At 34.8% G+C, this 26,687-nt stretch overlaps 3 protein-coding genes across 4 annotated transcripts; 2 read left to right on the top strand and 1 right to left on the bottom strand.

The window, feature by feature from the left end:
• Positions 1-5,634: 5,634 nt before the first annotated feature.
• LOC127833941 (aldo-keto reductase family 1 member B1-like) lies at positions 5,635-17,286 on the bottom strand. 2 transcript variants are annotated; one of them, XM_052359465.1, is made up of 3 exons: positions 17,045-17,286; positions 8,725-8,860; positions 5,635-8,013 (listed from the first exon to the last, which is right to left on the bottom strand). In XM_052359465.1, the coding sequence occupies exons 2-3, from the start codon at positions 8,850-8,852 to the stop codon at positions 7,164-7,166; spliced, it is 978 nt and encodes a 325-aa protein (XP_052215425.1). In that variant the 5' UTR covers positions 8,853-8,860; positions 17,045-17,286; the 3' UTR covers positions 5,635-7,163. The 2 variants fall into 2 exon arrangements, with proteins under 2 accessions (XP_052215425.1, XP_052215426.1); XM_052359466.1 differs by having other exon boundaries at positions 8,725-8,867; positions 17,229-17,261.
• On the top strand, positions 17,280-26,641 carry LOC127833938 (uncharacterized). Its single transcript, XM_052359462.1, has 2 exons — positions 17,280-17,404; positions 25,056-26,641. The coding sequence occupies exon 2, from the start codon at positions 25,074-25,076 to the stop codon at positions 26,349-26,351; it is 1,278 nt and encodes a 425-aa protein (XP_052215422.1). The 5' UTR covers positions 17,280-17,404; positions 25,056-25,073; the 3' UTR covers positions 26,352-26,641.
• LOC127833948 (uncharacterized) lies at positions 20,355-23,337 on the top strand. The gene is made up of 4 exons (XM_052359474.1): positions 20,355-20,573; positions 21,045-21,157; positions 21,461-21,554; positions 21,926-23,337. Exons 1-4 carry the CDS (start codon positions 20,560-20,562, stop codon positions 22,038-22,040), a joined length of 336 nt encoding a protein of 111 aa, XP_052215434.1. The 5' UTR covers positions 20,355-20,559; the 3' UTR covers positions 22,041-23,337.
• Positions 26,642-26,687: the final 46 nt, after the last annotated feature.

Below are 26,687 nucleotides of genomic sequence, written 5' to 3'. Positions count from 1 at the left end.
AAAATCTATTAGTTTTAAGCCAGATCTTTTACAATTCCCCACAGTTATATAGTAATATATTGAATTGTAACAGTTAATATGTCCTCAGTTTGGCAGTATAGACAGTTATACAGCACGCCTGTTTCATCCATATATTTAGACAATGTACATATGTAAGCTAAATTGTGGTAGTGGGCAAAGGCGTCATTGTCATTGTGACTTTTTATGATGTTCCTATGTTCAGTAAGTGTTTGTGAACATATGTTGATTTGAAAAATAAATTTCAATTGATATATATGTTATTGATAAAACATGACAAGTTTTATATGTGTTGGTTATTGTTTTCTCACATTTGTAATGTCCATTTATTTTTATCTGGCCTTTGCAACAAACATGCTCTTTATCCTAAGCCAGAACCAGACCTGTTATACATTGTCACAGTTCTCATGGAGGAATACGAATAAGTAGCAGAAATGTCCACATGAGGGTAACATCAGCAGTATTTTTTAACCAGGTTTTCCGAAGGAAAAAACTGGATATTAGATTGGCGAATGTCGGCGGGCGGAACAAGCTTGTTCGGGCCATAACTTTGTCGTTCATTGCGAGATTTAAAAATCATTTGGCACATTTGTTCACCATCATTAGATGGTGTGTCGCGCAAAAGAATAATGTGAATATATCCAAGGTCAAGGTCACACTTTGAGTTCAAAGGTCATATTGTGAGATTTTAAAATCATTTGGCACATTTGTTCACCATCATTGGACGGTGTGTCGCACGAAAGAATTACGTCAATATTTCCAAGGTCAAGGTCGCCACAACTAAAAATATATTTATTTTGAAACAAGGGGGGTTAATTATAAACAATCAGTTCAGTTTGAGTTGTCTCCCTTTATCAGACTTTTTTTAGCTCACCTGAGCACAACGTGCTCATGGTGAGCTTTTGTGATCGCCTTTTGTCCGTCGTGCGTCAACATTTGCCTTGTGAACACTCTAGAGGCCACATTTACTGTCCGATCTTCATGAAACTTGGTGAGAACATTTGTCCCAATGATACCTTGACCGAGTTCGAAACTGGATTATGCTGGGTCAAAAACTAGGTCAAAAAAAGAAAAACCTTGTGAACACTGTAGAAGTCACATTTGATGTCCAATCTTCATGTAACTTTGTCAAAATGTTTGTCTTAATGATATAGTTGTTATGCGGATGTTGGTGCATAATGATGATTATGATGATACTGGTAATGGATTCAGAAACATTAATGTCAAACCCAAATGTCTAATTATAATTATTGCATTACTCAAATTAATTATTGCCATTACTTATGATTGTTATCTATATCTTTGCAGAAATTTTACATAGTGGTAAAACCAATAAAACAACAAGAAGTGTTACATATGAATCTTATTTGACTATTCATTCACTTATCCTAGGCTACTCTCTATAAAACAAATTTATATAAAACTAGACCTTTTTACAGATTGGGAAAATCATTTCAGAAACAAGATGTGTTTGTGAAACACTATGTCCCCCCATATATTTGACCTTTGACTTTGAAGGATGACCTTGACCTTTCACCACTCAAAATGTGCAGCTCCACGAGATACACATGCATGCCAAATATCAAGTTGCTATCTTCAATATTTGACCCTTTATATTTGACCTTGAAAGATGACCTTGACCTTTCACCACCCAAAATGTGCAGCTCCATGAGATACACACACATGCCAAATATCAAGTTTCTATCTTCAATATTGCAAAAGTTATGACCAAGGTTACAGTTTTGGGACAGACACACACATACAATGACAAACAGACAGGTCAAAAACAATATACCCCGGATCATTCGCTCTGGGGGCATAAAAATTGTCATTGATTGCTCACACAAAGTAAACTTTTTATTCAAACAAGCAAAATGATCTTGATGTCTTAGAGATTTAAAATATATTGTGTCCACATAGTGCTCTGGTTAAAGTAAATGTGCAACATCAATATTAAACTGTTTCTACTATACTTAATCAATATGAGTTTTACACATGTTTTCATGGTCATTGTGTGAGTTTACTGACCAAGTTTCAAGATTCTGAAAAATGCCGCCCTTTTGTACTTCGAAATATCACATTTCCTTCTAAAGGTACTCTATTGAAATGTCAAACGTGTGTTTTGGGTCATTTGTGAGATCACTGACCATGCTTCATTACTCTGACCTGCAATTTGATAGAATTATTCTTCATGAGAGGAAATGTAACACAATATATTGAATGAATTGCATGATCCAAGCTTTATTTTTACAAAACTTCATGATAAAACTTACCATTAAAGAAGTATTTGATATATTTCTAGAATAACGTTCTAAGAAAATGTATCGGTCTAGTTGGCCATTTCTAGTCGTTTTAGATTAGAGGTGCAGCAAAACAAGACGTTTCCATAGGACACAAATTCCCACCTCATTTCACATTTGTTTCAAAACTCAACTATTGGCAATAAAAAGCTGTTTATGACCAAATTTAACTTTGAGGTTGAGAGAAGTTTATATAGCACAACACAAGGTGTCCTCATGTCCGACTCTTGTATTTTATAATTGCATTATGCATGGAATAACACTCTGAAAATGCTGTTTTATGGCTAAATTTAAACTTTGACCTCTAAGTGCGACCTTGACCTTTGAGGTAGGGGTAAAGTTTGTTTTTTCTTTGGTTATGTTTACAGTTATACTGATTATTTTAAAATTGCATGATGAATGACAAAGTTTCAGTCAGGACAAGCTGTGTAATGGCCAACTTTGACCTATTAGTGTGACCTTTACCTGAGTTAGGTAAACACATTTTTAACGCGACACATCATCTTATGACACTTGTGCCAAGTTATTTTAAAATCCATGAATACATTACAAAGTTATGGCCATGACAAGAGTTGTTGAGCTGATTATGACCATGTTTGACTTTTTACCTCTAAATGTTACGTTGATCTTTGAGTTAGGAAGATGGGTATAATGGGACAAATCATCTTGTGAGGATTTCCAAGTTATCTTAAAATCCATACAGCAAAATTATTGCTGAACAAGAGTGCCAAACTGTCACAAGATACGCCGGTTTAAAGGTTTTGGACAACTTGATAACTTTACCATGACCCATACTTGAAATTGACCTACATATTATCTAGACACAACTTCTGACCAAATTTGGTGAAAATCGGATGAAAACTACTTAAATTAGGGAGCGGACACCATGCTAAATCCTTGAAATGCATTAAGTAACTTCATGCCCTTTTGACCCTTCATGACCCATATTTAAACTTGACCTAGATATCATTAAGACACAACTTCTGACCAAATTTGGTGAAGATCGAATGAAAACTACTTCAATAAGAGAGCGAACACCATGCTAAATCTTTGAAATGCACTAAGTGACCCCGTGACCTAATTTTTGACCCCGCATGACCCATATTCGAACTTGACCTAGATATTGTCTAGATACAACTTCTGACAAAGTTTGGGGAAAATCAAATGAAAACTTCTTCAATCAGAGAGAGCGGACACCATGCTAAATCCTTGAAATGCACTAAGTGACCCCTTGAACTAGTTTTTTACCCGGCATAACCCATATTCAAACTTGACCTAGATATTGTCTGGATACAACTTCTGACCAAGTTTGGTTAAGATTGGATGAAAACTACTTCAATTAAAGAGCTGACACCATGCTAAATCCTTGAAATGCACTTAGTGACCCAGTGACCTAATTTTTGACCCAGCATTACCCATATTTGAACATGACCTAGATACCATTTAGACACAACTTCTGACCAAATTTGGTGAAGATCGGATGAAAACTACTTCAATAAGAGAGCGGACACCATGCTAAATCCTTAAAATGCACGTACCTCGTGACCTAATTTTTGACCGGGCATGATCCATATTCGAACTTGGCCTAGATATTGTCTAGATACAACTTCTGACAAAGTTTAGTGAAGATCAAATAAAAACTACTTCATTCAGAGAGCGGACACCATGCTAAATCCTTGAAATGCACTAAGTGACCCCTTGAACAAGTTTTTGACCCGACATAACCCATATTCAAACTTGACCTAGATATTGTCTAGATACAACTTCTGACCAAGTGTGGGTAAGATCAGATGAAAACTACTTCAATTAAAGAGCCGACACCATGCTAAATCCTTGAAATGCACTTAGTGACCCAGTGACCTAGTTTTTGACCCGGCATGACCCATATTCAAACTTGACCTAGATATTGTCTAGATACAACTTCTGACCAACTTTGGTGAAGATCGGATGAAAACTATTTGAATTAGACAGCAGACACTGCTGTGGACGCTGCCCGCCCCCCGTGCGCCGCCGCCTTCCAAGGGTGATTTTATAATACGTACCGTTTTAGAAACGGTCATATAAAAAGGAATGCTTGGACAGACAGCCTGACCGCCATAACTCCAAAGTTCATGGCGATTTTTGGCAGGTTATTGAACTTAAAAACAAGGAACAAAATTGTCACAAAACCAGGTTTTCAATTTTTAAAAAAAGTCTGATAAAGGGAGACAATTCAAAATGTGCATTGTTACTGATTGTTCATAGTTAGCCCCATTGTTTCAAAATCAATCTATTTTTAGTTGTGGCGACCTTGACCTTGGAGATATCAACGTAATTCTTTCACGCGACACACCGTCCAATGATGGTGAACTAATGTGCCAAATTATTTTAAAATCTCACAATGAACGACAAAGTTATGGCCCGGACAAGCTTGTTCTGCCCGCCCGCCGACATTCGCCAATCAAATAACCAGTTTTTTCCTTCGGAAAACCTGGTTAAAAACTGTAATGAATAGTATGGACTGTGTAACAAAGTCAGATGCCCATGCCTAAATGCTTGAATATTCTACCGCTTTGATAGTATAATCATGTACCTTTTTAATTAATGACCTGTTAGACATATTTGGATCCCTATATGATTTTAATTATAATATATATCATTTAAGGCATATCAAAGGAAATCTTCGGCTAAACAACAGGTCAGAGATAAGAGACTTCTTCAGTGATCACACACCAGGAATGCATGCCAATCGAAATGTGATACTAGTTTTCAAAAGACACATAGATCAGCACATTTGTAGTCATCATTCATGTAGATAGGCATTCGTCAGTTATCTTAAATAATGGCTCTGAAGACGTGTGAATCGTTTGATGAATATTTTTGGTTTATACAAAAATATGGATTTCTGTTGAATTGAATATGGATATGTACAAACAGCATAAAACCAGAACAGCCTGAGAGTCACTCGCAGTCTGTTCAGATTTTATGCTGTTTGCTGCTCATCGGTATCTATGGTTTGGAGATGAAGCCTTAAAAACTTGAATCTAGTAAGAAAGGTCTTAAATTGAATATAACTTTCTAAGGGACTACAATTGCGTGAAAAGACGTAACTTAGTGGTAAAGGGTTAAACAATTTTGTAAAAAGACTAATGCAAATTGTAGTCAGTAAAAAAGTTCACAACCATGCAAGCCATTTACTTTCAAAACATGGTATTTCCATGTACATGTACACTACTTTACATTGCGGCTGCAAACCTTGTGGTGGGGTTGATTATAACAATAAGGCTGTTGGACAGCTTGATTATTTAATGTCATGAAATATATATCATTGCAATATAACAAATATATGCAGCACCGTATAAAGCTGTAGTATCACGTAAGTGATCATCTAATTCTAGTAAACATGGTGTATAAAACCATACAATAATTATGCAACTAGCCAGAGGTAGAATAAACTACTAAAATATATGAATAAACAGTGATGCCAATATCAACTGATGTTAAATACCATGCATGATCAGTACACCATAAGCTACAGCATAAAAGGACGACACATGTAAACTATCACTGAGTCATAATAATAGCTATTCTGAAGATTTTTCTAAGACGAATGTAATTATACTAATTAACCAAAGTTTTTTTTTTAAAACACATGGGACAATCCAGTGAAACATGTCTGTAATGTAAACTGATACATGTTGTTGATGGACCTCACAGTCTAAAACATGGATGTTATTTACTCAGATATTTTTATTCCTTCATTCTGTGTTAGGTTTTATTTTCATAAAAAAAACACATGAAGTATGTTAACTGAACAAGAATAGCACCAATTTAATAAATACAAGCACCTAAGTAGCATAATCACAACCTTCAACACATCATTAATACAATCTACTAGCAGACAAACAATGCTGACCGGCTGATATTTTACATTGAAAAATATGCTTTAGATCACATAAAATAAAAATACATTACTTCAATTCTCCTTACAATTATTCACTTCCCTTTATTATCTTTTATTCTTTTCAGAATTCAAAAAAAATTCATCTACTCCCTCCTTTATATTCAACGTGAGTATGTACAATCAAATAACTGATTTAAGTTTAAATCCAAGTTAAAACCCCTTTATTTCAGCTCAATTGAATTGAAAGCTTAAGGCTTTCCTAACACTCTTAAATCTGTTTTCTGGGTAGAACCAGTACTTGGTGTATTTGGCCGTGATCTATAGAATGCTCTCACCGTGGGGATCAAACACATGACCTCCTGGTCACTAGGTGGACATAATATTAACTACGCCAAGGCGACTTTAACCTTGGTGATGAAATAACGAAAATAACTGATTACCATAGTTACATAAACACAACCAAATTATATAATTCTAAACATATTTCTCTGTTTACAATGGAATAAAAGTTACATTCTAAGAACAAATATTGCTCTTTAACACTAAATAAGCTGGTTTTATACCACCAATTCAAGAATCATCCGTTCCAGCAAGAAATCTTTCGACATTGGGACAAAGCCGCATAATACTGTTTGAGGTCTAGGAAAAAAGTTACATAATTCTGGCAATTACGGCCAGCAAAAACATGTCAAGTAAAATTGATTAGTTTATCAATCAGACTGAATTTAATACTTTCATACAGACACTAAATAAACCTTGACTTCACAGCTGACAGCATTTGTTACAACTTATAGAAGATGCCAACAACTTGTTCACTTGTAAATATTGATGTATGCTGAGTTGTGTTTTCTTTGTCAATTTTTCAGCAGCCTGCAAAGTTCAGCATTCTAATCTGCCTTTCGATAAAGTAAATGCAAGATCATTCACACTTAAAAAACTGATTTGACATTGATAATCATGTCTTAAAATGGTTCGCCTGCCTTTGGAAAACAGGGATGCTTAAGGAACGGCTTGAAAACAAAATATCTCACATTCTTGTCAAATGACTTCATCTTCTGAATGTCTGAAGAATCAAGTTCAAAATCAAGCACTTTGATATTTTCTTTAAGTCTATCAAAACTGGCTGTTTTTGGTATGGCGCACAAGTTTTGCTGGAGTAAGAACCGAACCAAAACTAATGCAGAGGACACATTATATTTTTTTGATATTTCTTTCACATTATTGTCCTCAAGAAGGATTTCAAATTCGTTTTCTGGTACAATATGTCTTGCGGGTCTAGTAGGGGAACCAAGAGGACTGTATGCTGTAACCACTATGCCATACTTGCTTAAAAAGTCCCGCAAAACCTTCTGTTGATAATAAGCATGGCATTCAAGTTGCACATTCTGAGGTAGAATTTTGGCAGTAGCAAGAATTTGTTCGGTCTGTTTCAATGAAAAGTTTGATAATCCTATGGACTCGACGTGACCATCAGTGACTAGTTTTTCCATCGCTCGCCAGGTTTCATTTAGATCATAAACTTCGAAATCCAAGGAACCGTCTGGAAGGCATGGACGCAGGTTCCCGTTTCTGTGATTTTTCAAACCCCATGGTGAGTGTATCAGAAACATGTCAACATACCGGAGTTTCAATTTCTCTAGTGACTCCTCTAAACTCAATTTCACGGCTGATGGATGCAGGTAAACACTGGCAAGTTTTGTTGTAACAAAGAGGTGTTTACGCTGACAGATATTGTGTTTCTCCACATGATGAAGAGCAGCGCCAACATTCTGTTCATTTTCATAGGCCTGGGCTGTATCAATATGCCTGTAACTGAAATTCAGAAGAAAGCTTATTATATGATATCCCTTGCAGAATAAATTTTGTTTATTGATGGGTGCAGAACTAAAAGAAAAGGTTATTTGAAGGGTTGTGCCTTTTCATGTTCAAAGCTTGTATAGTATCTCAGATATAGCCCTGAAAAGTAATATCATACAAATACTAAGGGCAATAAATCTGATTAAAGAAAGTGTAGAGTTATGACTCTTGTGCTTGGTACTTCTCCTTATTTATATATATAAACAAATTCAACTTGCATGTTGAAATCTTATATCTTTAGTCTGAGGTATAGCCTTGAAAAGTGATATCATTAAAAAACAATAAAGGGCAATAACTCTTATTTAAGAAGGGGTTGTGGGTCTTGTGCATGGCACTTCTCCTAATTGATATATATACACATATGATGTTTCATGTTGAAATCTTGTATAGTATCATAAGTCTCCATAGTATTTAAATTCCAAACTGTTCAGCATGGAGTAACTAAACATTATCAGATAGGACAGTAACAAAATTAAGATATAACTGAACTAAAGTCTGTGGACATTGTCTGACAAATTCTGGCATAGTGATAATTGTTGTAGGTCACCACATTACATTTTCTACATCTATTTTTATTCAGGTATAACCACTTGAGAACAAATAACTGTTTTTTTTTTGTACTTTAACATTAAAACAATCTTGGAAAAACCCTGGATGCATGCATACCCTAGTTGAACAGCCCTTTGAACAATCTCCTGACATAGCCCTCCTGAGAGAAGGTAGGTCCCAACCCCCAGCCGTGGCATAGTGTGGCCATTCTTCAACATCAACGGTTTCAGCATACTGCTGGTCATCTTGACTCCTGAATAGTGCAATATAAAAACAGATTCCTCAAATCCAACACAGTTTTATTTGGAGTATCAGTATACTGAAATCAACTTATCTGTTTGTCCATCTATTTAGGGATATCAAATTGTTTTTGCATCAATCACTTAATTTACGTTTTCAAACCCGTTTTGAACATCAAAATAAAAGAATGGTTGTTACCTATATAATATGGTCTGTATAGCATTGGTGAACAATTAACCAGAAAGATCTCACTAGTTTAATCATATCTTTGCGACTTTTGTTTTATTTAACAAAAAAGACCCACAATCTAGGCCTAACTTGTTTCAGAACAAGAGCTGTCACCATAGGATGACTTATGCCCCCTATAAACGCTTCATAGAAGTTATGAGCTTTTCTCGAAACCTAAACACAGATTTCGAAACCTAAACGCAGACCCTAAGTTCAAGGTCAAGGTCACAGGGGTCACAATTTGTGTGCGTATGGAAAGGCCTTGTCCATATACACATGCATACCAAATATGAAGATTATATCACAAGGGAAATAGAAGTTATGAGCATTTTTCGAAACCTTAAAGGGATCTTTTCACGCTTTGGTAAATTGACAAAAATTGAAAAAAGTTGTTTCAGATTCGTAAGTTTTCGTTTTAGTTATGATATTTGTGAGGAAACAGTAATACTGAACATTAACCATGCTCTAATATAGCCATTATATGCATCTTTTGACGATTTTAAAACCTAAAAATTATAAAGCGTTGCAACGCGAAACGATTGAATAATTTGGAGAGTTCTGTTTTTGTCGTTAAATTTTTTGAAACTACGAAGATTGCTTATATAAGGTATAAAATACATCAAGAATGTGTACTCGGCGGAATAGCTCAGTAGGCTAAAGCGTTTTTACTTCAGGACTCTGGCAGGACTCCAGGGGTCACTGGTTCGAAACCTGCTTCGGGCAATGTTCTTTTCCTTTTTTTAATTTTTTTCTTGATTTTTTACTGGAGCTTTTACGATCCAATGTTTACATTTATCAATATAAAGCATTTAATGAATAAGTTAAAAAATTGCCAAAATCTGTGAAAAGGCCCCTTTAACGCAGATTTCGAAACCTAAACGCGGACCCGAACTTCTAGGTCAAGGTCACAGGGGTAAAATTTTGTGTGCGTATGGGAAGGCCTTGTCCATATACATATGCATACCAAATATGAAGGTTATATCTCAAGGGACATAGAAGTTATGAGCATTTTTTGAAACCTAAACGCAAAGTGTGACGGAAAGACAGACAGATGGACAGTCCGATCACTATATGCCACCTTTTCTTCTAAAAGGGGGCATAAAAATGTAAAATGCATATCCTTAAACAACTGAAGGTGAAAACAAACAAGAGGGCCATGATGGCCCTGAATCGCTCACCTGACTCATTAAGATCAGATGAAAACTATGACCTCTATTGTCTACACAATGTTTTTCTATGATTTGACCTAGTGACCTAGTTCCTGACTCTAGATGACCCAAATACAATCCCAATCCAGATTTCATCAAGATAAACATTCTGACCACAGTTCATAAATATTGGATGAAAACTGTGACCTCTATTGTCAACACAAGGTTTTTCTATTTATTTGACCTAGATTTTTACCCCAGATGACCCAAATACAATCCCACCCAGATTTCATCAAGAATTCTGACCAAATTTCATAAAGGTTGGATGAAAACTGTGATCTCTAATGTCTACACAAGGTTTATCTATTATTTGACCTAGTGACCTAGTTTTTGACCCCAGATGACCCAAATAAAATCCCAACCCAGATTTCATCAAGATAAACATTCTGACCAAATTTCATAAAGATTGGATGAAAACTGTGACCTCTATTGTCTACAGAAGGTTGTTCTATTATTTGACCTAGTGACCTTGTTTTTGACCCCAGATGACCCAAATACAATCCCAAACCGGATTTCATCAAGATAAACATTTTGACCAAATTTCATCAAGATTGGATGCAAACTGTGACCTCTACTGTCTACACAAACAAATTGTTGACAGACGGACGCACAGACAAACGCAGGCACGCACAACGGACGCCGGACATCACACGATCACATAAGCTCACCGTGTCACTTCATGACAGGTGACCTAAAAATATGTGTCGGAGATAAACATGAACAGTTGTGGTTAAAATCCCATAGAAACAAGGGCTGTTTGTAAAACATGCATGCCCCCCTATATCGGCTATAAGTTGTAGTAGCAGCCATTGTGTGAATACGTTTTTTGTCACTGTGAATGGTGGTGGTGGTGGTGGTGGTGTAGTAGTAGTAGTAATAGTAGTAGTAGTAGTAGTAGAAGTGGTAGTAGTAGTAGTAGTAGTAGTAGTAGTAGTAATAGTAATTGTAGTAGTAGTAGTAGTAGTAGTAGTAGTAGTAGTAGTAGAAGTAGTAGTAGTAGTAGTAGAAGTAGTAGTAGTAGTAGTGGTAGTAGTAGAAGTAGTAGTAGTAGTAGTAGTAGTAGTAGTAGTAGTAGTAGTAGTAGTAGTAGTGGTAGTAGTAGTAGTAGTAGTGGTAAAAGTAGTAGTAGTAGTGGCAAGTAGTAGTAGAAGTAGTAATAGTAGACGTGGTGGTGGTGGTGGTGGTGGTGGTGGTGGTGGTGGTGGTAGTAGTAGTACTAGTAGTAGTAGTACTAGTAGTAGTAGTAGAAGTAGTAGTAGTAGTAGTAGTAGTAGTAGTAGTAGTAGTAGTAGTAGTAGTAGTAGTAGTAGTAGTAGTGGTAGTAGTAGTAGTAGAAGTAGTAGTAGTAGTAGTAGAAGTAGTAGTAGTAGTAGTAGTAGTAGTAGTAGTAGTAGTAGTAGTAGTAGTAGTAGTAGTAGTAGTAGTAGTAGTAGTAGTAGTAGTAGTAGTAGCAGTAGCAGTAGCAGAAGCAGTAGCAGCATTACAAGACCAATACTTCAGAATGATCAAATGGGAAAAGGTAACCTAGCACTGGCAGTAAATATGGGGCTCATTTACAGGTCAGATTTGTAATCTCTGCTGTAAAATGAGATTTTGAATGAATTAAAGGGAGGCAAATCTGTAATAAATAACATGCATAAACCGTAGTTGTTTCCCTTGTTTGAACCATGCTAAATCCTTACAAGTTTGGAAAGAATTGGATGAAAAATTTGGACTTCATTGCATAAACACCATTTTCTCAATTCAAGGGGAGGTAATTCTGTACTTCATGGACCAATAATGCTCATTTTTTGTAGGGTTCGTGTCCTCATTGATATAAAGACACAGTGCAAATTTGGAAAGGATCGGACAAAAAATGTGGAAGATTTTTTAAAGTTTTCACAAAATAGGCAAAAACGAATAAACATGCAAAGTTCAACGAGCTCCTGCGGCCATGTTTTTTGACGAATCAAATTTCTTTGAACAACTTTTTCAGAGGAGCCTTCAAAGGTCATCCCTGTGAAATTTTTTGAAAATCTGATGAGCGGTTTCTGACAAGAAGATTTTTTAAGGTTTTTACCATATATGGTCATGGCGGCCATCTTGGTTATGTGATCAAATTTTTTTTAACAATTCTTTTGTCCCATGACCTAGGGATGCTCCACATGAAATTTAGTTGAAATTGGCTCAATGGTTTAGTAGAAGAAGATGTTTACAAATTGTTTACAGACGGACGGACGCTGAGTGATCACAATAGCTCACCTCGAGCTATCGCTCAGGTGAGCTAAAAACACATAGATCTATCCATGAACGCAACACATAATAACTAACTTGAACCTGTAGATGTATGGAAAACGCATTTATAACTCAGTTTTTAAATGCCACTTATTAGAGTATCGCGTTTTGATGAGATAGTGTCTATGCAGTTACTCGCTATCAACATGATATTTCTAGGTCTTTGTAATCAATTATCACACATAAACATACAAGCTACTCAGTTATGTTGATAATTTTACTTTTGAAAACGCCACACACCAGAGGGCCCTTGACATATACGGAATATTACGCTAGTCAATTGTTCCAAGAGTTTGTATAACTTGAGTGGCTTGTGTGGTGACGTATCACAAGAGAGGCGGAGCCTCGAGTGTGATGCGAAATAACACAAGCCATGAGAGTGATACAAACTCTTGGAACAATTGACTAGCGTAATATTCCTTTTCTTATATACAACAACTAACGAAAACAGTTAACAATTGTTTTTTTTACTTTAACAAGCAAATTCGTTGAATTGATATCCCCCGCCAATATGCTTCTGGACACAAAAGTGTTATATTTGACACTCAAAAAAGCATTTTTTCAAGATACAAAGGGCCATAACTCCTTTATTATCCAATGGTGTACAATGCCATTTGGCGTGCATCATCCTCTTATCCATATATATATATATATATATATATATATACTCATACCAAGTTTCAATAAAATCCGCCAAAGCACTTCCAAGATATGGCTCCGGTCCGGACACAAAAAAGCATTTTTCCAAGATACAAAGGGCCATAACTCTGTTATTAACAGATGGTGTACAATGCCATTAGGCATGTATCATCCTCTTATCCATATATATACTCATACCAAGTTTCATTGAAATCCGCCAAAGCACGTCCAATATATGGCTCTGGACACAAAAGTGACACTCAAAAAAGCATTTTTCAAGATACAAAAGGCCATAACTCCTTTATTATCCAATGGTGTACAATGCCATTTGGGGTGCATCATCCTCTTATCCATATATATACTCATACCAAGTTTCAATGAAATCCGCTAAAGCACTTCCAAGATATGGCTCCGGACACAAAAAAGCATTTTTCCAAGATGCAAACGGCCATAACTCTGTTATTAACAGATGGTGTACAATGCCATGAGGCATGCATCATCCTCTTATCCATATTTATTACCATACCAAGTTTCATTGAAATCCTCCAAAGCACTTCCAAGATATGGCTCCGGACACAAAAGTGCCGAACGGACAGACGGACGGACGGAAGGACAGACGGACGGATGGACAACGCCAAGACAATATCCCTCCGCCAATGGCGGGGGATAACAAAACTGACAAAACAATGACTAAAACGGTACACCATAGTTTATTTAAGCCGCGTTTGAATACAGTTTATGTAACTTAATGTGCAAACAATCAAACCGGGAAAACACAGGTTTCCGACACGCTAACCTTAATGCCATCATTAATCCAATGTTTATAACAATTAAGTTGACAACTTTAATCCGATGTTTATATCAAAAACGTTGAAACAAGATGCACTTCCGCTTCTACCTTCCATGTCTTTATCAAAACTAAGTTTAAACCACACTATTTTATTGTATTCCTATCGAAATATACATTTATGCATGATAAACAAACACTCCTAAATACGTTTTGAATTTGTTCGATGTTTTTAACAAATAGTTTACTGTTAAAAAACACCTCGTCCGACAGATCCTTAAATTCCATAGAGTTTAGATAAAACTATTGTGTTTCGTCACAGAAATGACGTCACACGATGTACTACGTAATACATTTCGTTATATAAAATTTTTCTATTTTCGGTGCGCGTAATGTGACGTCATTAAATGGGTCAAAGAAGTCCGGCTAGTATGGTAATATGGAATTGAAAACAGCGAGTAGCGTAATACGTGATTTTTTATTTCAATGATTGATACAACCTGTATTTTGTTAAAAGCATTAAACAGGTATATAATAAAACTCGAGATATAACACTGGCCAGAGTCTTGAATTGATGTTTCCAATATTTTTGTTATTGATTGATTGATCTTTGCATCGTAGGTCTAGACCATTATCTACATCTACATTTACATGTTTACGTCCCAACAATCAATTGCCAATTTATATAATCACTGGGCGGCGCTGTCAGAGAGACAGTTGTTAAATAGAAGAATGTACAGCAAGTTAACAAGTACAAGACATATCTTTAAAAAAAGATATATGGCGTTGATTGTGGTAGGAGTTGGTGAAAGGTAAAGAGTTCAATAAATGAGATCAAAGATAGCGATTGTCTTTTTCTGTGCAGTTCTTAGCTGCATCGCACACAGTACGAGATGTTACGCGGAGTTTTCACAGCTTATTTTATATTATAACATATTGCTGGTCATAAACCTATGGATACAAAACAGAAAACCAAAAGAAGAATGGAAATGAAGTTAAAAGATACGAGTCAACTGGCCACACGCGAAGTATCCGTACATATTTTAAATATTTATGCGCGCATTCTTCGAACAAACCTGTTTTAGTGGTTTGTCGGCATTGCTATTTGATTCGATTATAAACAGTATCGAGAATCATCAAGCTCATGCTTAATACATTAGTCAATATGGTGGAATAATTCTTGTTAAATTAATCAAAAATAATATTGATCATGGTATTGTTGAAAACACATTAAGAATCTATTATTGACATACCATAATTATATCGCTGAATATCTTAATTTAACATATTTCTCAGGGGTCAAGCTAGCCTAAAAATTTAGGGAGAAGTCACTTCTCCCTGAAGCCAAAATAGGGAGAATTGGTAACATATTTGGGAGAAATTGTACATTTGCGTCATAGATCTTAGTTTTACGTATATTTTGCAACAACTTAACGGATAAGTGGTTTCTGTTCAGCTTTCAATCAATTCTTCACATGTTTTATACAATAAGACATGTTAAGTGTATAAAACCAACATTTTCCTTATTTCTCATTGATTGTTGATTTTACTTTTAATTTCTTTTCTCCTGAACAGGTGTATCAAATAAATTCAATTGTAACAAGCCAGTAATGTTCAGAATCTTTTTACTTCCTTGTTACTTTTAAGCAATTCAACATTAAATCAAATTCATATTTTTTTACAAAATTAATATTTGTTTTAAATTAAAAATTCATTTAAAATCTCATTTTACAGCAGAGATTCCAAATCAGACTTGTAAATGAGCCCCATATTTATTGCCAGTGCTAGGTTACATCTTCCCATTTGATCATTCCTTAGTATTGTTTCAATGGGCCATTTAACATTGCTGAATTTTAGTTATTGTTAGCCAGAAGAAGGCAATTAATCAAGGAATCATCTATTAACCGTTACAAGAAGTGTAATAGCTCCAGACTGTTCTTTTGAATGTTCAACTTTGCATGACCTGTACATGGGGCACTAATGGCTGAGAATCCTCCTGTGTCCAATTCTCCACATCAAATTCATTTTTATCGGTCAATGTCTGGCACAAAGTAAATCATTAAAAGGAGGAGAAGTCACTTCGCCTTCATGAAATTAATGTGCGAAGTGAATATTAATTTTTCGAAGAAATCGCCCATTTCACCCACTCGTGAGACCCCTGTTTCTGGTCAAAAGAAAATTCCAGTTTACCTAGTTTACGAAAGCGTCTATATTATATATATAACGATTATTGTACTGGCCGAAAACTGACCCTGATACCTTGCGGGTTGGAATGCAATGCATTAAAGGGAGGCCACGCTTCCACTGCTGGAACGACTGCTTGTTTAAACCTCTATACTTTTACATGTTAAATGTTCAATTTCCAAAACAATTTAAAATGGATTGGCCAAAACGAATATCAGGATAGGGAAAAACAATACTTTTATGAACTTAAATATACTAGTACACAGACAGGAATATGGAAGTAATAACTAAATATGAGAACATAGCCTTTAAGTACAAACGCTCTGGCGCTGGCAATCCTCTGAAAATAAAAGGTGCACGCACAAACTGTATTGATGTCGAGAGTTGAGTGTAAAACTGTTCTATCTATCAAGCCTTTTCATAATAGATAAAATTGTTTCATGCTGAACACGCAGTAAAACAGTGTTACAAAGACGCGTTTATGTTTCCAATGTTCGAGTGGTATGTTCAAATCAGCCAATTGAATAAATGAAGTGTATTCATTCATATCTAGTCGCAGGAAATTTTATTTGAATTTTATTGGACACTTACTTAGGTCAGGAAAGGTGAAACGCTGGCTTATACAGCTACGCCAAAAAAGGGGAAAACAGTATTTTACAGTTAAAATAGAGCAGCAGATAGATTACATGTTGACCACCACCAGCCTCTCTTTGAAGATATCGAGGCAGGGGCTAGATTTGACTTTATGGCTTAGGTTGGTAGAGTATTCCACAGTCTTATAGTCCTAGGGGAGTAAGAGTTAGAATGAAATCAAAAAGACACTGATACAAACAAATGGTAAAATCACACCATTGTTAATGAAACATGATATGATTACCGGTATTTATTGAGGGGCGAACTGTACAGGGGCGAACCGCTAAGTGGCAAGTCCATTAACGCTCATCCAAGAACTTCACATGAAAGGTTGTGTTTAGACCGTGTCTTACAATCGTAAAAATGAACACAAAAACGCAATATAAATATAACATATATTATAAGCAGTTTAGTGCAATGAAACTTTCTACATCTAGATTAAAATCGAACAATTTGTTGTTGTTGTTGTTGAATAAGTTGTTGTTGTAGTTCAGATTGGAGGAAGTAGCTAGAATAACTTTACATTTTAAATTGACATATTACAGATGATATGTGTATTAATCCACAGATTGCGTGAAATGTAATTCATTTGAATTAACCACAGGTAAATTTATGCATTTAGACCATTAAACCTAACTCTGAATAACTCTGTAGTAGCCAAAATTCATGTTATTTAGAATTTTAGCTTAGAAAATGTGAAAATCTGCTTTATTAAAAAAATACGTAAATTTTAGTAGCCACTATGAATACAGTATGATTATGTAGCTGCCAATTATGGATTTCGCCATGGGTTATTTTTGCTTCTGGCAAGGCTAAAATAGATTAAACACTAATTTTGTTGTTCATGAAAAGCAATCCAAGTTAACATCTGGCTGTATATGTTATATGTAATTGACCTTATCGCGATGACGTCACATAAGGGGCATTCCCTTAGCGACGGTGAAAACAATGCCCTAGATACGGTCGATTTACTACGCTGATTGAGCACCTCTGCTGATATTTCGTCAATTGCATTCCTATTGGTAAGTTGGTAAGTAATTAAATGTCCTGTAATTGGTGTTTAAAATGTCTTTTGACTATTATGAAGGGTTAGATTGCACTTCGAAAGCCCGATGTGATCAGAAAATAAAACTAATTGGACTAAATGAATGTCCGTACAAATTGCAAGCTGGATGTTGGAAAAATGACCCAACCAAGTGGCCGATGATCGAGTGCGGCGACATTCATGATTAACCTTCTCACTGAGACACCGGGTAAATTCGTTTATTCTGTAATAATGGGAGTATCCTTGTAGATGTTGATGTAATGAGTATTGTCGTTCTTTTCAGGGTTCATTCATCTTCGAACATTATAATTATATTTCTACTATGTCAATTTATCATGCTAATGTGAAGCTGTAAAATACGTAGGGACATCTGGTACATGACTTACTGAAAGCCTTAGTTGTGTTCATATAATGAGTACGAGTGGCAAATATTAAAATTAACACACATATATCTGTATAAATATTTGTTTTTCAAACATTATTTACCCCCGTTGCTGTCAAACGTAATTTCTTTTTTATGATGTCGACCGTTTATTGTCGTAACATTAAATCTTAATACGGAATGACGTCTTTTTAATTAACTGATACACGCTAAATACGTTACTTGTTTTTTTTACGTAAATTTTATAATTATTAAATACTTTAATAAATTAATCGGGCTAGTATCTTTACGGTGTAAATTTCTGATAATCTAAATTGGACATGACTTTATATTTGACCATATTTCACATATCTAATTTAAGCAACTGTTAAGTACATCGGCGTTAGTTATTCATCCAAATGACTGCTTAATACTACCAGAAAGAGGAGACATGGTGGCATCTATCGTGTTAAATGACACTGTCTGGACCACCCAGTGTGGTTTATGACACCTTTTTGTCAGTTAAGTTTGGACAATATTTGATCAAAACCAGATAATCGGATTATGCAAAACAAAGGGGCAATTAAACACCAGAATACAAAAGCTTACACGATTTTAAGACTGATTCAAACAATCAAATGAAAAATATTGCATTTAATTTAATTAAATGTTTATTTAAGGTGTCAACGTGTTTTTTAAAGCAACTGTATATTCAATTATTTCGGCATTAAAAATTTGGCTAAAATGACTGCTCAGTATGACAAGAGATGACATGGAGGTATCATAAATTGTGTTTAATGACCACATGTGGTTTATGCAGAGCCCCAAGTATAGGTCCCCAGCTGGCTTTATGACACTGGTTTTCTTTGTCTGGACAGTATCCGATCATAACGAGATAATCGGTTTGTGATGAAGAAAGGGGCATTCAAATACCTAACATGCGGAAACAAAAAGTGTCGAAATTGGTGTGAATTAAATAAAAACAATAACATTGATCATGATAATTTATTTAATACGTAACAAGGTAATAAGGTAACAAATATAGAGGTTCAAATCAGCTACTTTATGTTGCATATATTTAAAATGTATTGGTTGTTTGTTTTCATCCTTATTTGTGTTCGTTCATTAAATGAAATTTATAATGAAAGAATTTCTATTTCTGGGTATTTTTATTCTAAAAAATGGTCGCGAAGATGTGCCTTAACTTAAGAAATTTGCGAGCAGTGTTAAATATTTCAATGCAAATAAAATGGCGACAGCTTTTTTGTTTTCACCGTCGTCAAGGGGCATGTAACTCTAACTGACGCAAGTGCCCGGATGTTGCGATAAGGTCAATATCCTCCAATTACCTTGAGTCGAGCGGTTAAGGAAACAACTAAAATTATTTCTGAATTTTCAAACAAATGCGGCAATAAACGATGTACCTTTAAAGATTTATTTCATTCCCGTTCAACCAATGTCATAATTGTTTATTTACAGCTTGTTTAACCACGCAAAGCCGATAGTTCCATACACACCTGCAAATGACTAGTTCTGGCTTCCATAACTTTAAATGTCGCTTTTTATGATTTTTGACTGGCGCGACTTTATACCTCTGGCATTTTTACCTATGGCATTTTTACCTCTGGCATTTTTACCTACATTCATGATTGAAATATATATATAATAAGTTTTGTACACATTTTATATAAATTCATAAATATTTGACAAAATCGTATATACCTGCTTTAACGTTATTTGTGACGTCGTCAGCGAAAATCAGTCTTGTGTACGCTGACGTTTATGTCGGGAAATCGCGAGATAAAAATCTTGTACGAAAATGTGTTGGATATTTCATCTTTTTCATACAATTTCTCGTCTCATAATTTATGACATGCTTTGAAAATTTCCACAATATAGCATGAATATGTCCTTTAAACACTGGCACAATTGGTGGTTTGTAATCCGCTTATTTAATTCAAATTATTCCCCTTGAAAGTCACTGTTTCGTTTGAGCAGTTCACAGGTAGCGCAACCTGTCTCGTAGTGTTCATTTTCAATGGCTATTAAACGCTGTAAATCAAAATGACATCGTGTACTAATGGATGTCTTCAATCGAAGAAGGTTCGGAAATGATATTTCCACATGCTTAAAATAGGTAAGTGAAAGATATATGTGTATTTTGGCTTTGTGATTAATTTTCGCGACTCGCAAGTTTGACCCGGAAGTAAACTGTACGCTAGCAACTGAATTGTTTACATGAAATGGTGGAAGATTTAAATTTGACTTTAAAATATCATGTCTCAATTTATTAACACCAACACTATTCCATGTGAAATTTCACAAGACCAGGACACTTCGTTTTTAAATTTAAATGATTTATCGAATGTAAATGATCTTTATTTTGAAACTTCTCACCCCGCTACTCAAGATTTGTTTGATGTGGTAGATGATTATGAAAGCACAGGAGTTTGAAATTCTATCAATATAGCTAATCTAATGGCTAAATAAAAAAAAATATATACCCCTAAATAGTATAAGACTAGTCTTTATACTATATAGGGGTATAAACAAATTATTTAGCCATTAGATTAGCTATATGGAACAGACTCCTGTGATGAAAGTGACCTTGAGTCAAACCATGATGAGTCTGATATTGATATTGATGTAGAAGCTGTCAAAAAAAACCATCAGATACTGCGTTTATTGAACAGTCTGAACTTCATGTGGCAGAAGCTGATAAACAAAACAAATTTAAGGTTTACTTTTTTTAAATGTTTAAGCACAAATTTAATTAATAATTATTATTATAAAACAAGTGTTATGTAGATAAATAACCAATAATTTGATATTCTACAGGTTGGGAAGTTACGGTCTTGGCGAACAGCATTCTCACTTTCAGTGTGACAACTGTTGCGGCCAAAATAAAAACAACATAGTCATCTGGTACCTTCTGTGGAGAGTTCTTGTAGGTAATAACAAGCCCTTAGTTATTGTGTTTCTGATAGCTTTTTTTAATGTTGTGAAAATTAGTTTAGCTAAACCTGTTGTTAAAAATATTTGTTTGCAGTAATGCAATTGCAAAATGGTAAAGCATGTTGATATGTAGTAAATATATTTAAAAAAATTTTACTCTGGTATCAATCCCAAAAGGAAAATTCTCTTAAAATAATATATTGAAATGAGTCAACATTCTTGAGTCAGTCAATTACTACAAAATACATATTCTAAATTGTAGCCTGACCTTTTTTAATAATTATTTTTTAACATTTCAGGTTTACACAGAATCATCACACTAAGCTTTATGTTGATAAGACATACAAAGTTTACACCAGATTGGCACTTTGGCATCTGGAAGTCAAAGTGGAGGTAAATTCCTTATCACAGTATGGTGTATGTGACCTGTATGATCCTTCTTGATAAACCTTGTTTGCATTTCCATAGGTCTATCAAGTAGTTCTGCCATGTGATAAAATATAAAAATAATAAAACATAAATCAATTAAAAATAGTGTGTAGGTACTTTATGTCAGTCTTGTAACAGGAAAATAAATATTTATTTTAATAGTTTCAGCTGTTTTATTGGTATGAAATTCTTGATATGGCAAACAAAATCCCATGCAAAATCATCCTTCAAACTTTGTAGTTTTCTATTACAACAACAACAACAAAATAATAATTTGATAATAGGAAAACTATATTTTGCAATTGCTTCTTAATTAAATGGTAATCTTGATACAGAAACTTCATTGCAGAAATGTTGTCTGATGTCGCTGCGTCTGTGGGGTTATCGTCAAGGACAGGCCACAACATCCCCCAGCTTGTGGGGGACTCTTCCAATCCTGTTGTTATCTAAGACAGGAAGGATTACTTTACGACATTGTTTCACCACATAAAGAATGTCACCAAATTTCATCATTTTCCATGTGTCAGCGGAGCATTCCGGTGTTGTGGAATGCAGGGAATTTAGTGACTCAACAGTAGTCAGAATCACTCTCAGGAAGGTCTCGAAAGTGAATGTTAATGTGAGCTGTGACAACCTGCCATAAGAAATGTTTGCAAAGGGCTTGATCTGGACCATCAGTGATATTTATTTGAAAACATTCGTGAATTCTGTCGCATAGATGAAACAAAAACTTGACATGTCCGAAACGCGCTACTGGTGAGCAACAAAAAACAGACTTTGCCCCCCCCCCAAAAAGAAGATGCATTAAGATGCGCATCTGATCTTCTCTGATGGTGCCACAACAATTACATACATCATGTATCAGTGTTTATTTTGGCCAAGGTATTGTGTGATATATTTTCCCACAAACAATGCAAAAAATCCTCTATTCCTAGGAAAGCTAAAACATGTATACGATTGCTAAATGTGTCAGTTGATACAGGTTTTGAAATGTTCAATGCAAACTTTTGTTGTTCTAATTGCACAAGCTTGTTTTCAAGTTTTGTATATCTCATATTTACAAAACAAAAATCATTTTTTTCCATGTAGATCTAACCATGCAATTGTTTTAACCTTATGGACGCAGACTGCCTATCAGAAAAACTGGAAAAAAATCAGTGTGAATATTGTATTTATTTATGTTTTACAATGAAAATCCTATATTTTTGTTTGTTTGCTACATTGTTTCCATGGTAACAAAAACAAACAATTTTTATGTTTAAGTAATTGTTTATTTTGTCTATTTTTCTCTATCAGAAATAATGATAAATACTGATTATTTCATTTACTGAAACATTTAGTATCCAAGTGTACTTTCAACCAACACTTTTCAATGCTGTGTTTTTCCATTATGTTGTGTTTGAGGTTACATTATACTTAAATACACATGTAACTGAATAAAAAAAGGAAATTGTTCATGGAACACACACATTATTGATTGTTATCGTTTAACTAGTTACAAAACAGTGAAATTAATGTTGTGTTTGCCTTTAAACAAACACTTGATTGAAAATACAATTCATAGATTTATAAAAGGCGTGATTGTGTGCTCTGGTGATTATTAACATGTAGATTGGTTACCATAGCAACACAAATGGTACATTTTAAATGTCCATAATGCTGTTGTCAGTTTATTGCACTATAATTATGTATTTGACTAAAGGAAAGATTATTGTTTTAATAAAACAATGTGCTTGTTGTTTGAAAATTTTCGTTGTTTTTTTGTATTAAATGACAACTTTTAGTGACGGTAAAATGTAGGGTTGGTCACTTTGGAAGGTCATAAAATAAGTTTTGAATGTGATAAATAAAAAATCTATATCATTTTTGTGAACTACAATGTTCAGAGAATCCAAAATTGCCAAAAAGTGAAAATGTGATTTTTTGAACACAAGACTGATTTTCCCAGCTTTGGTCACATTTGTTAAGGAATATTTCTTGTCTTGTTCATGAATAATTCTCAATTATATGATCATTGTCAACTGATTAATAATGATCACGGTGCCTATACCTTGTGATGATTGGGAAAATTATTAGTCCTTAGATGGACTATCATTCATACCGTGTGACTTTTTAAGATCTGTGTTGGGTGAATAAAGCGCGACCCAGTTAACATTTTTAATGATGTTTTTTAAAATATTTCACCATTTTTAATGGGATAAAGTGGAGAGCCCGCTCATTCGTGAGAGTTTTCTATAGGTATCATGATCTATTTAAACAAATAAGTATTTTTTCAGTAAAGTGCATTGACCGCGCATTTTTAATATGAAGTCCCTACACTGATCCAACATTTTTCTAACCGTTCAAACCATATCTCCTTTAATCCTGAATAGTTTGAAGGATTTTCACGAACTTTGCTAAAATATTTAGGTCATTACGACGATTGGCAGAAGGCGTTTAAGTCAGTCATGCTGGTCCATGGTCAAGTTCAAGTGTCAAGGTCAAAGTTTTTAGCCTCCATTTTCCTGTCAGCGCAAAATTTCATATACCTGATGGTGATGATAATGATGACAACCAGTGGAAATAAGGTCTCATTGGCCACCTTGCACTGTGTATTTGCTATCAAAAACAAATAATATTATTTTTTCGGCACAAACCCAGCCGGCCAGGGTAAATTTGACCTTCTTTGGCCTAAAATTAAATATCCCTGATAGGTCACAGGGGCAGGTCAGCACATAATGTACCGGTAGTTGTGAAGACTCAGCGATGACCTGTAAATAAACTCTGACGTTATGACTCTTGATTCCAGATGATTATTTTTTCATTTATTTCCTTAACTGTAGCAAAAGCTATATTTGACTAACAAAAAACTGAAAATAAGTGCATATTTCCCAAATATCGCTGTATCAGCGTACCAAGTGTCAGCAAACCAGCTTAAGTAATTAATGAGTGAACAAAGGATTCATATTTGGATGAATAGATGGACACATGGACAGTCGGGGATAAAATGTAGTCACATATGGTAGGCTGGTTGGCGACTTACAAGTTACAACCAGAGGGTACAGAGGGTTCTTCGCATAATACAAGTTAATAAAAATATTGGTTGGAGTTCAATGATATACATGTAAGAATTGATTATCTGGCGATAAATTGTCGTTTTCAAGGTAATTTTAATCTCAAGCTAATGCACGATTAAAACAGACATTGATGTTCATAATTTATTAGGTATATAATATTTCTTGGAAGGGGCTAAGAAATCTGAATTAGTTGCCAAAAAATGATGTTAATTAGTATGTTAGCTCAGAAAGTTTCAAAACCTGCTTTATTTGAAAATACACAAATATTGTACAGTTGTGTAATACATACATTTTAGTGACCAATATGAGCATTTAGTAGCCAAATAAAGATTTCTGTAGTGGCTATTTTGGCTACTTGTTACACTAACTTAGTAATTTACTTACAAAAATCTCAAACTTTTTTCTCCAGAAATGGACATCTGAAAGCATGCAGAATGACCTGTTACCATCTGCGCGTGCGAAGCCAGATAAGCTCTCCCTTGAACTGTACAATCAGCTCATCAAGAAACTCAGAGGTCAAGGCAGGGCGTCTATGCCAGTGACAGAATGTGCGTTTTTGAATAAGTCAGTGGATTCTACGAACATTCAGTCTATGCCATTGACAGAACGTGTGTGTTTGAATAAGTCAGTGGATTCTACAAACATTCATAGTGTGGTATCTGCGCAGAATCCAAAGACTCGAAAACGCCATTCTTCTGGAGAAGTTGTGAGAGCAAAACCTGATGTAAGTGTAATTAAGTTAAGTCTTAATAATGTAGGTAAAAAGGTTACTGGCACTTGCAATGATTTAAAAGTTTTGGAATGTGACAGTGCTACCAATTATGAAGAGGAATGTGTGTCACGAATTTCATCTGCATTTCCAGAAACAAAACATGCATCCTTATTTTCCCAACATGAAGATGACAACAATAGTATCACAGATGAGTTTGAGAGCCATGCTAGTAGATGTATGAAAAACAAATCAAGAACTGGAATGAGTTCGTTAAAAAAGAGCAAGTCAAAATGCGTGAATGAAGTCAGTTGTGAACAACACTGCACTGAAGCCCAAAAGGAGACTGTAGTGGGAATTGAAACTGGAAAAGACAATAAAGGCGGAGGAAATGCACCAAGCAGTAAGAATACGTCATTGAAGTGCTTTAGAACTGTCAAACAAATAAACAAAAATAGCCATATGAGTGAAAGTAAAATTTGTTCAGAAAGTGAAAATAGAAAACCTTCAAATTCCAAAAAGAGAGTAAACTTACAAGAAAATGTTAACAATAATTACATTAAAAACAAAAGAATAAAGTTAAGCTGTGTCGTGAATAAAGCAAATCTACATACAGAGACAAAGCAGTCGGAACACGATAGTATTACAATGATACATGTTGAGACAAAGGAGCATACTAATACAAATGGTCACATGCTCAGACAAACTGCACATTCAAACAAGCCCATACCACAGGACAGGTCTGGATTTATGCCCCTAGACGATAGTGGTACTTGGGTTGATGGGGTTAGCTCAAGTAAAGATAGAAACTCTGCCAACCACACCATAGATGTATCTGGTGCGCTGGAAAGTATCATGCCTTTAAATGCAGTAACTGAAATACAATGTTCTTTCAATAGGAAAGCTAAACTAGCGATTGACAAGGAAAAAGGTCTTCTGAACAGAAGGATGGCCACAAGTAGTATTTGGGAATCTTTGAATGCTCAATATCAATGACATGATCAGATATGCTACACTAAATTTAAATTTGTTGTGTTATCAAAGATATGCCATTACATGTAGCATCAAATATGCAGTGTTTCGAAAATATGGTACAGGCTTTCTCTTTTTCCTTTCAGACTCATGGTATTTTTTCTATTAAAACCTGGACGTAACATTATACCAGCTCAAACTCAACTAATAAATTCAATATGAAATGTAAAATTATTGTTATAATTTATAATTCCTGACTTAGTTATGTGTTTCTTGTGTTAATCTTGTTGTTTCATGATTAAATTTGCAAACTTTTACTTAGTATACATGTTCTTCAGTTTTGTTTCTGTGCATAAACAT

The sequence above is a fragment of the Dreissena polymorpha genome, chromosome 6 (genome assembly GCF_020536995.1).
Source record: "Dreissena polymorpha isolate Duluth1 chromosome 6, UMN_Dpol_1.0, whole genome shotgun sequence".
Taxonomy (NCBI): domain Eukaryota; kingdom Metazoa; phylum Mollusca; class Bivalvia; order Myida; family Dreissenidae; genus Dreissena; species Dreissena polymorpha.
This window is presented reverse-complemented; position numbering and strand designations above follow the sequence as displayed.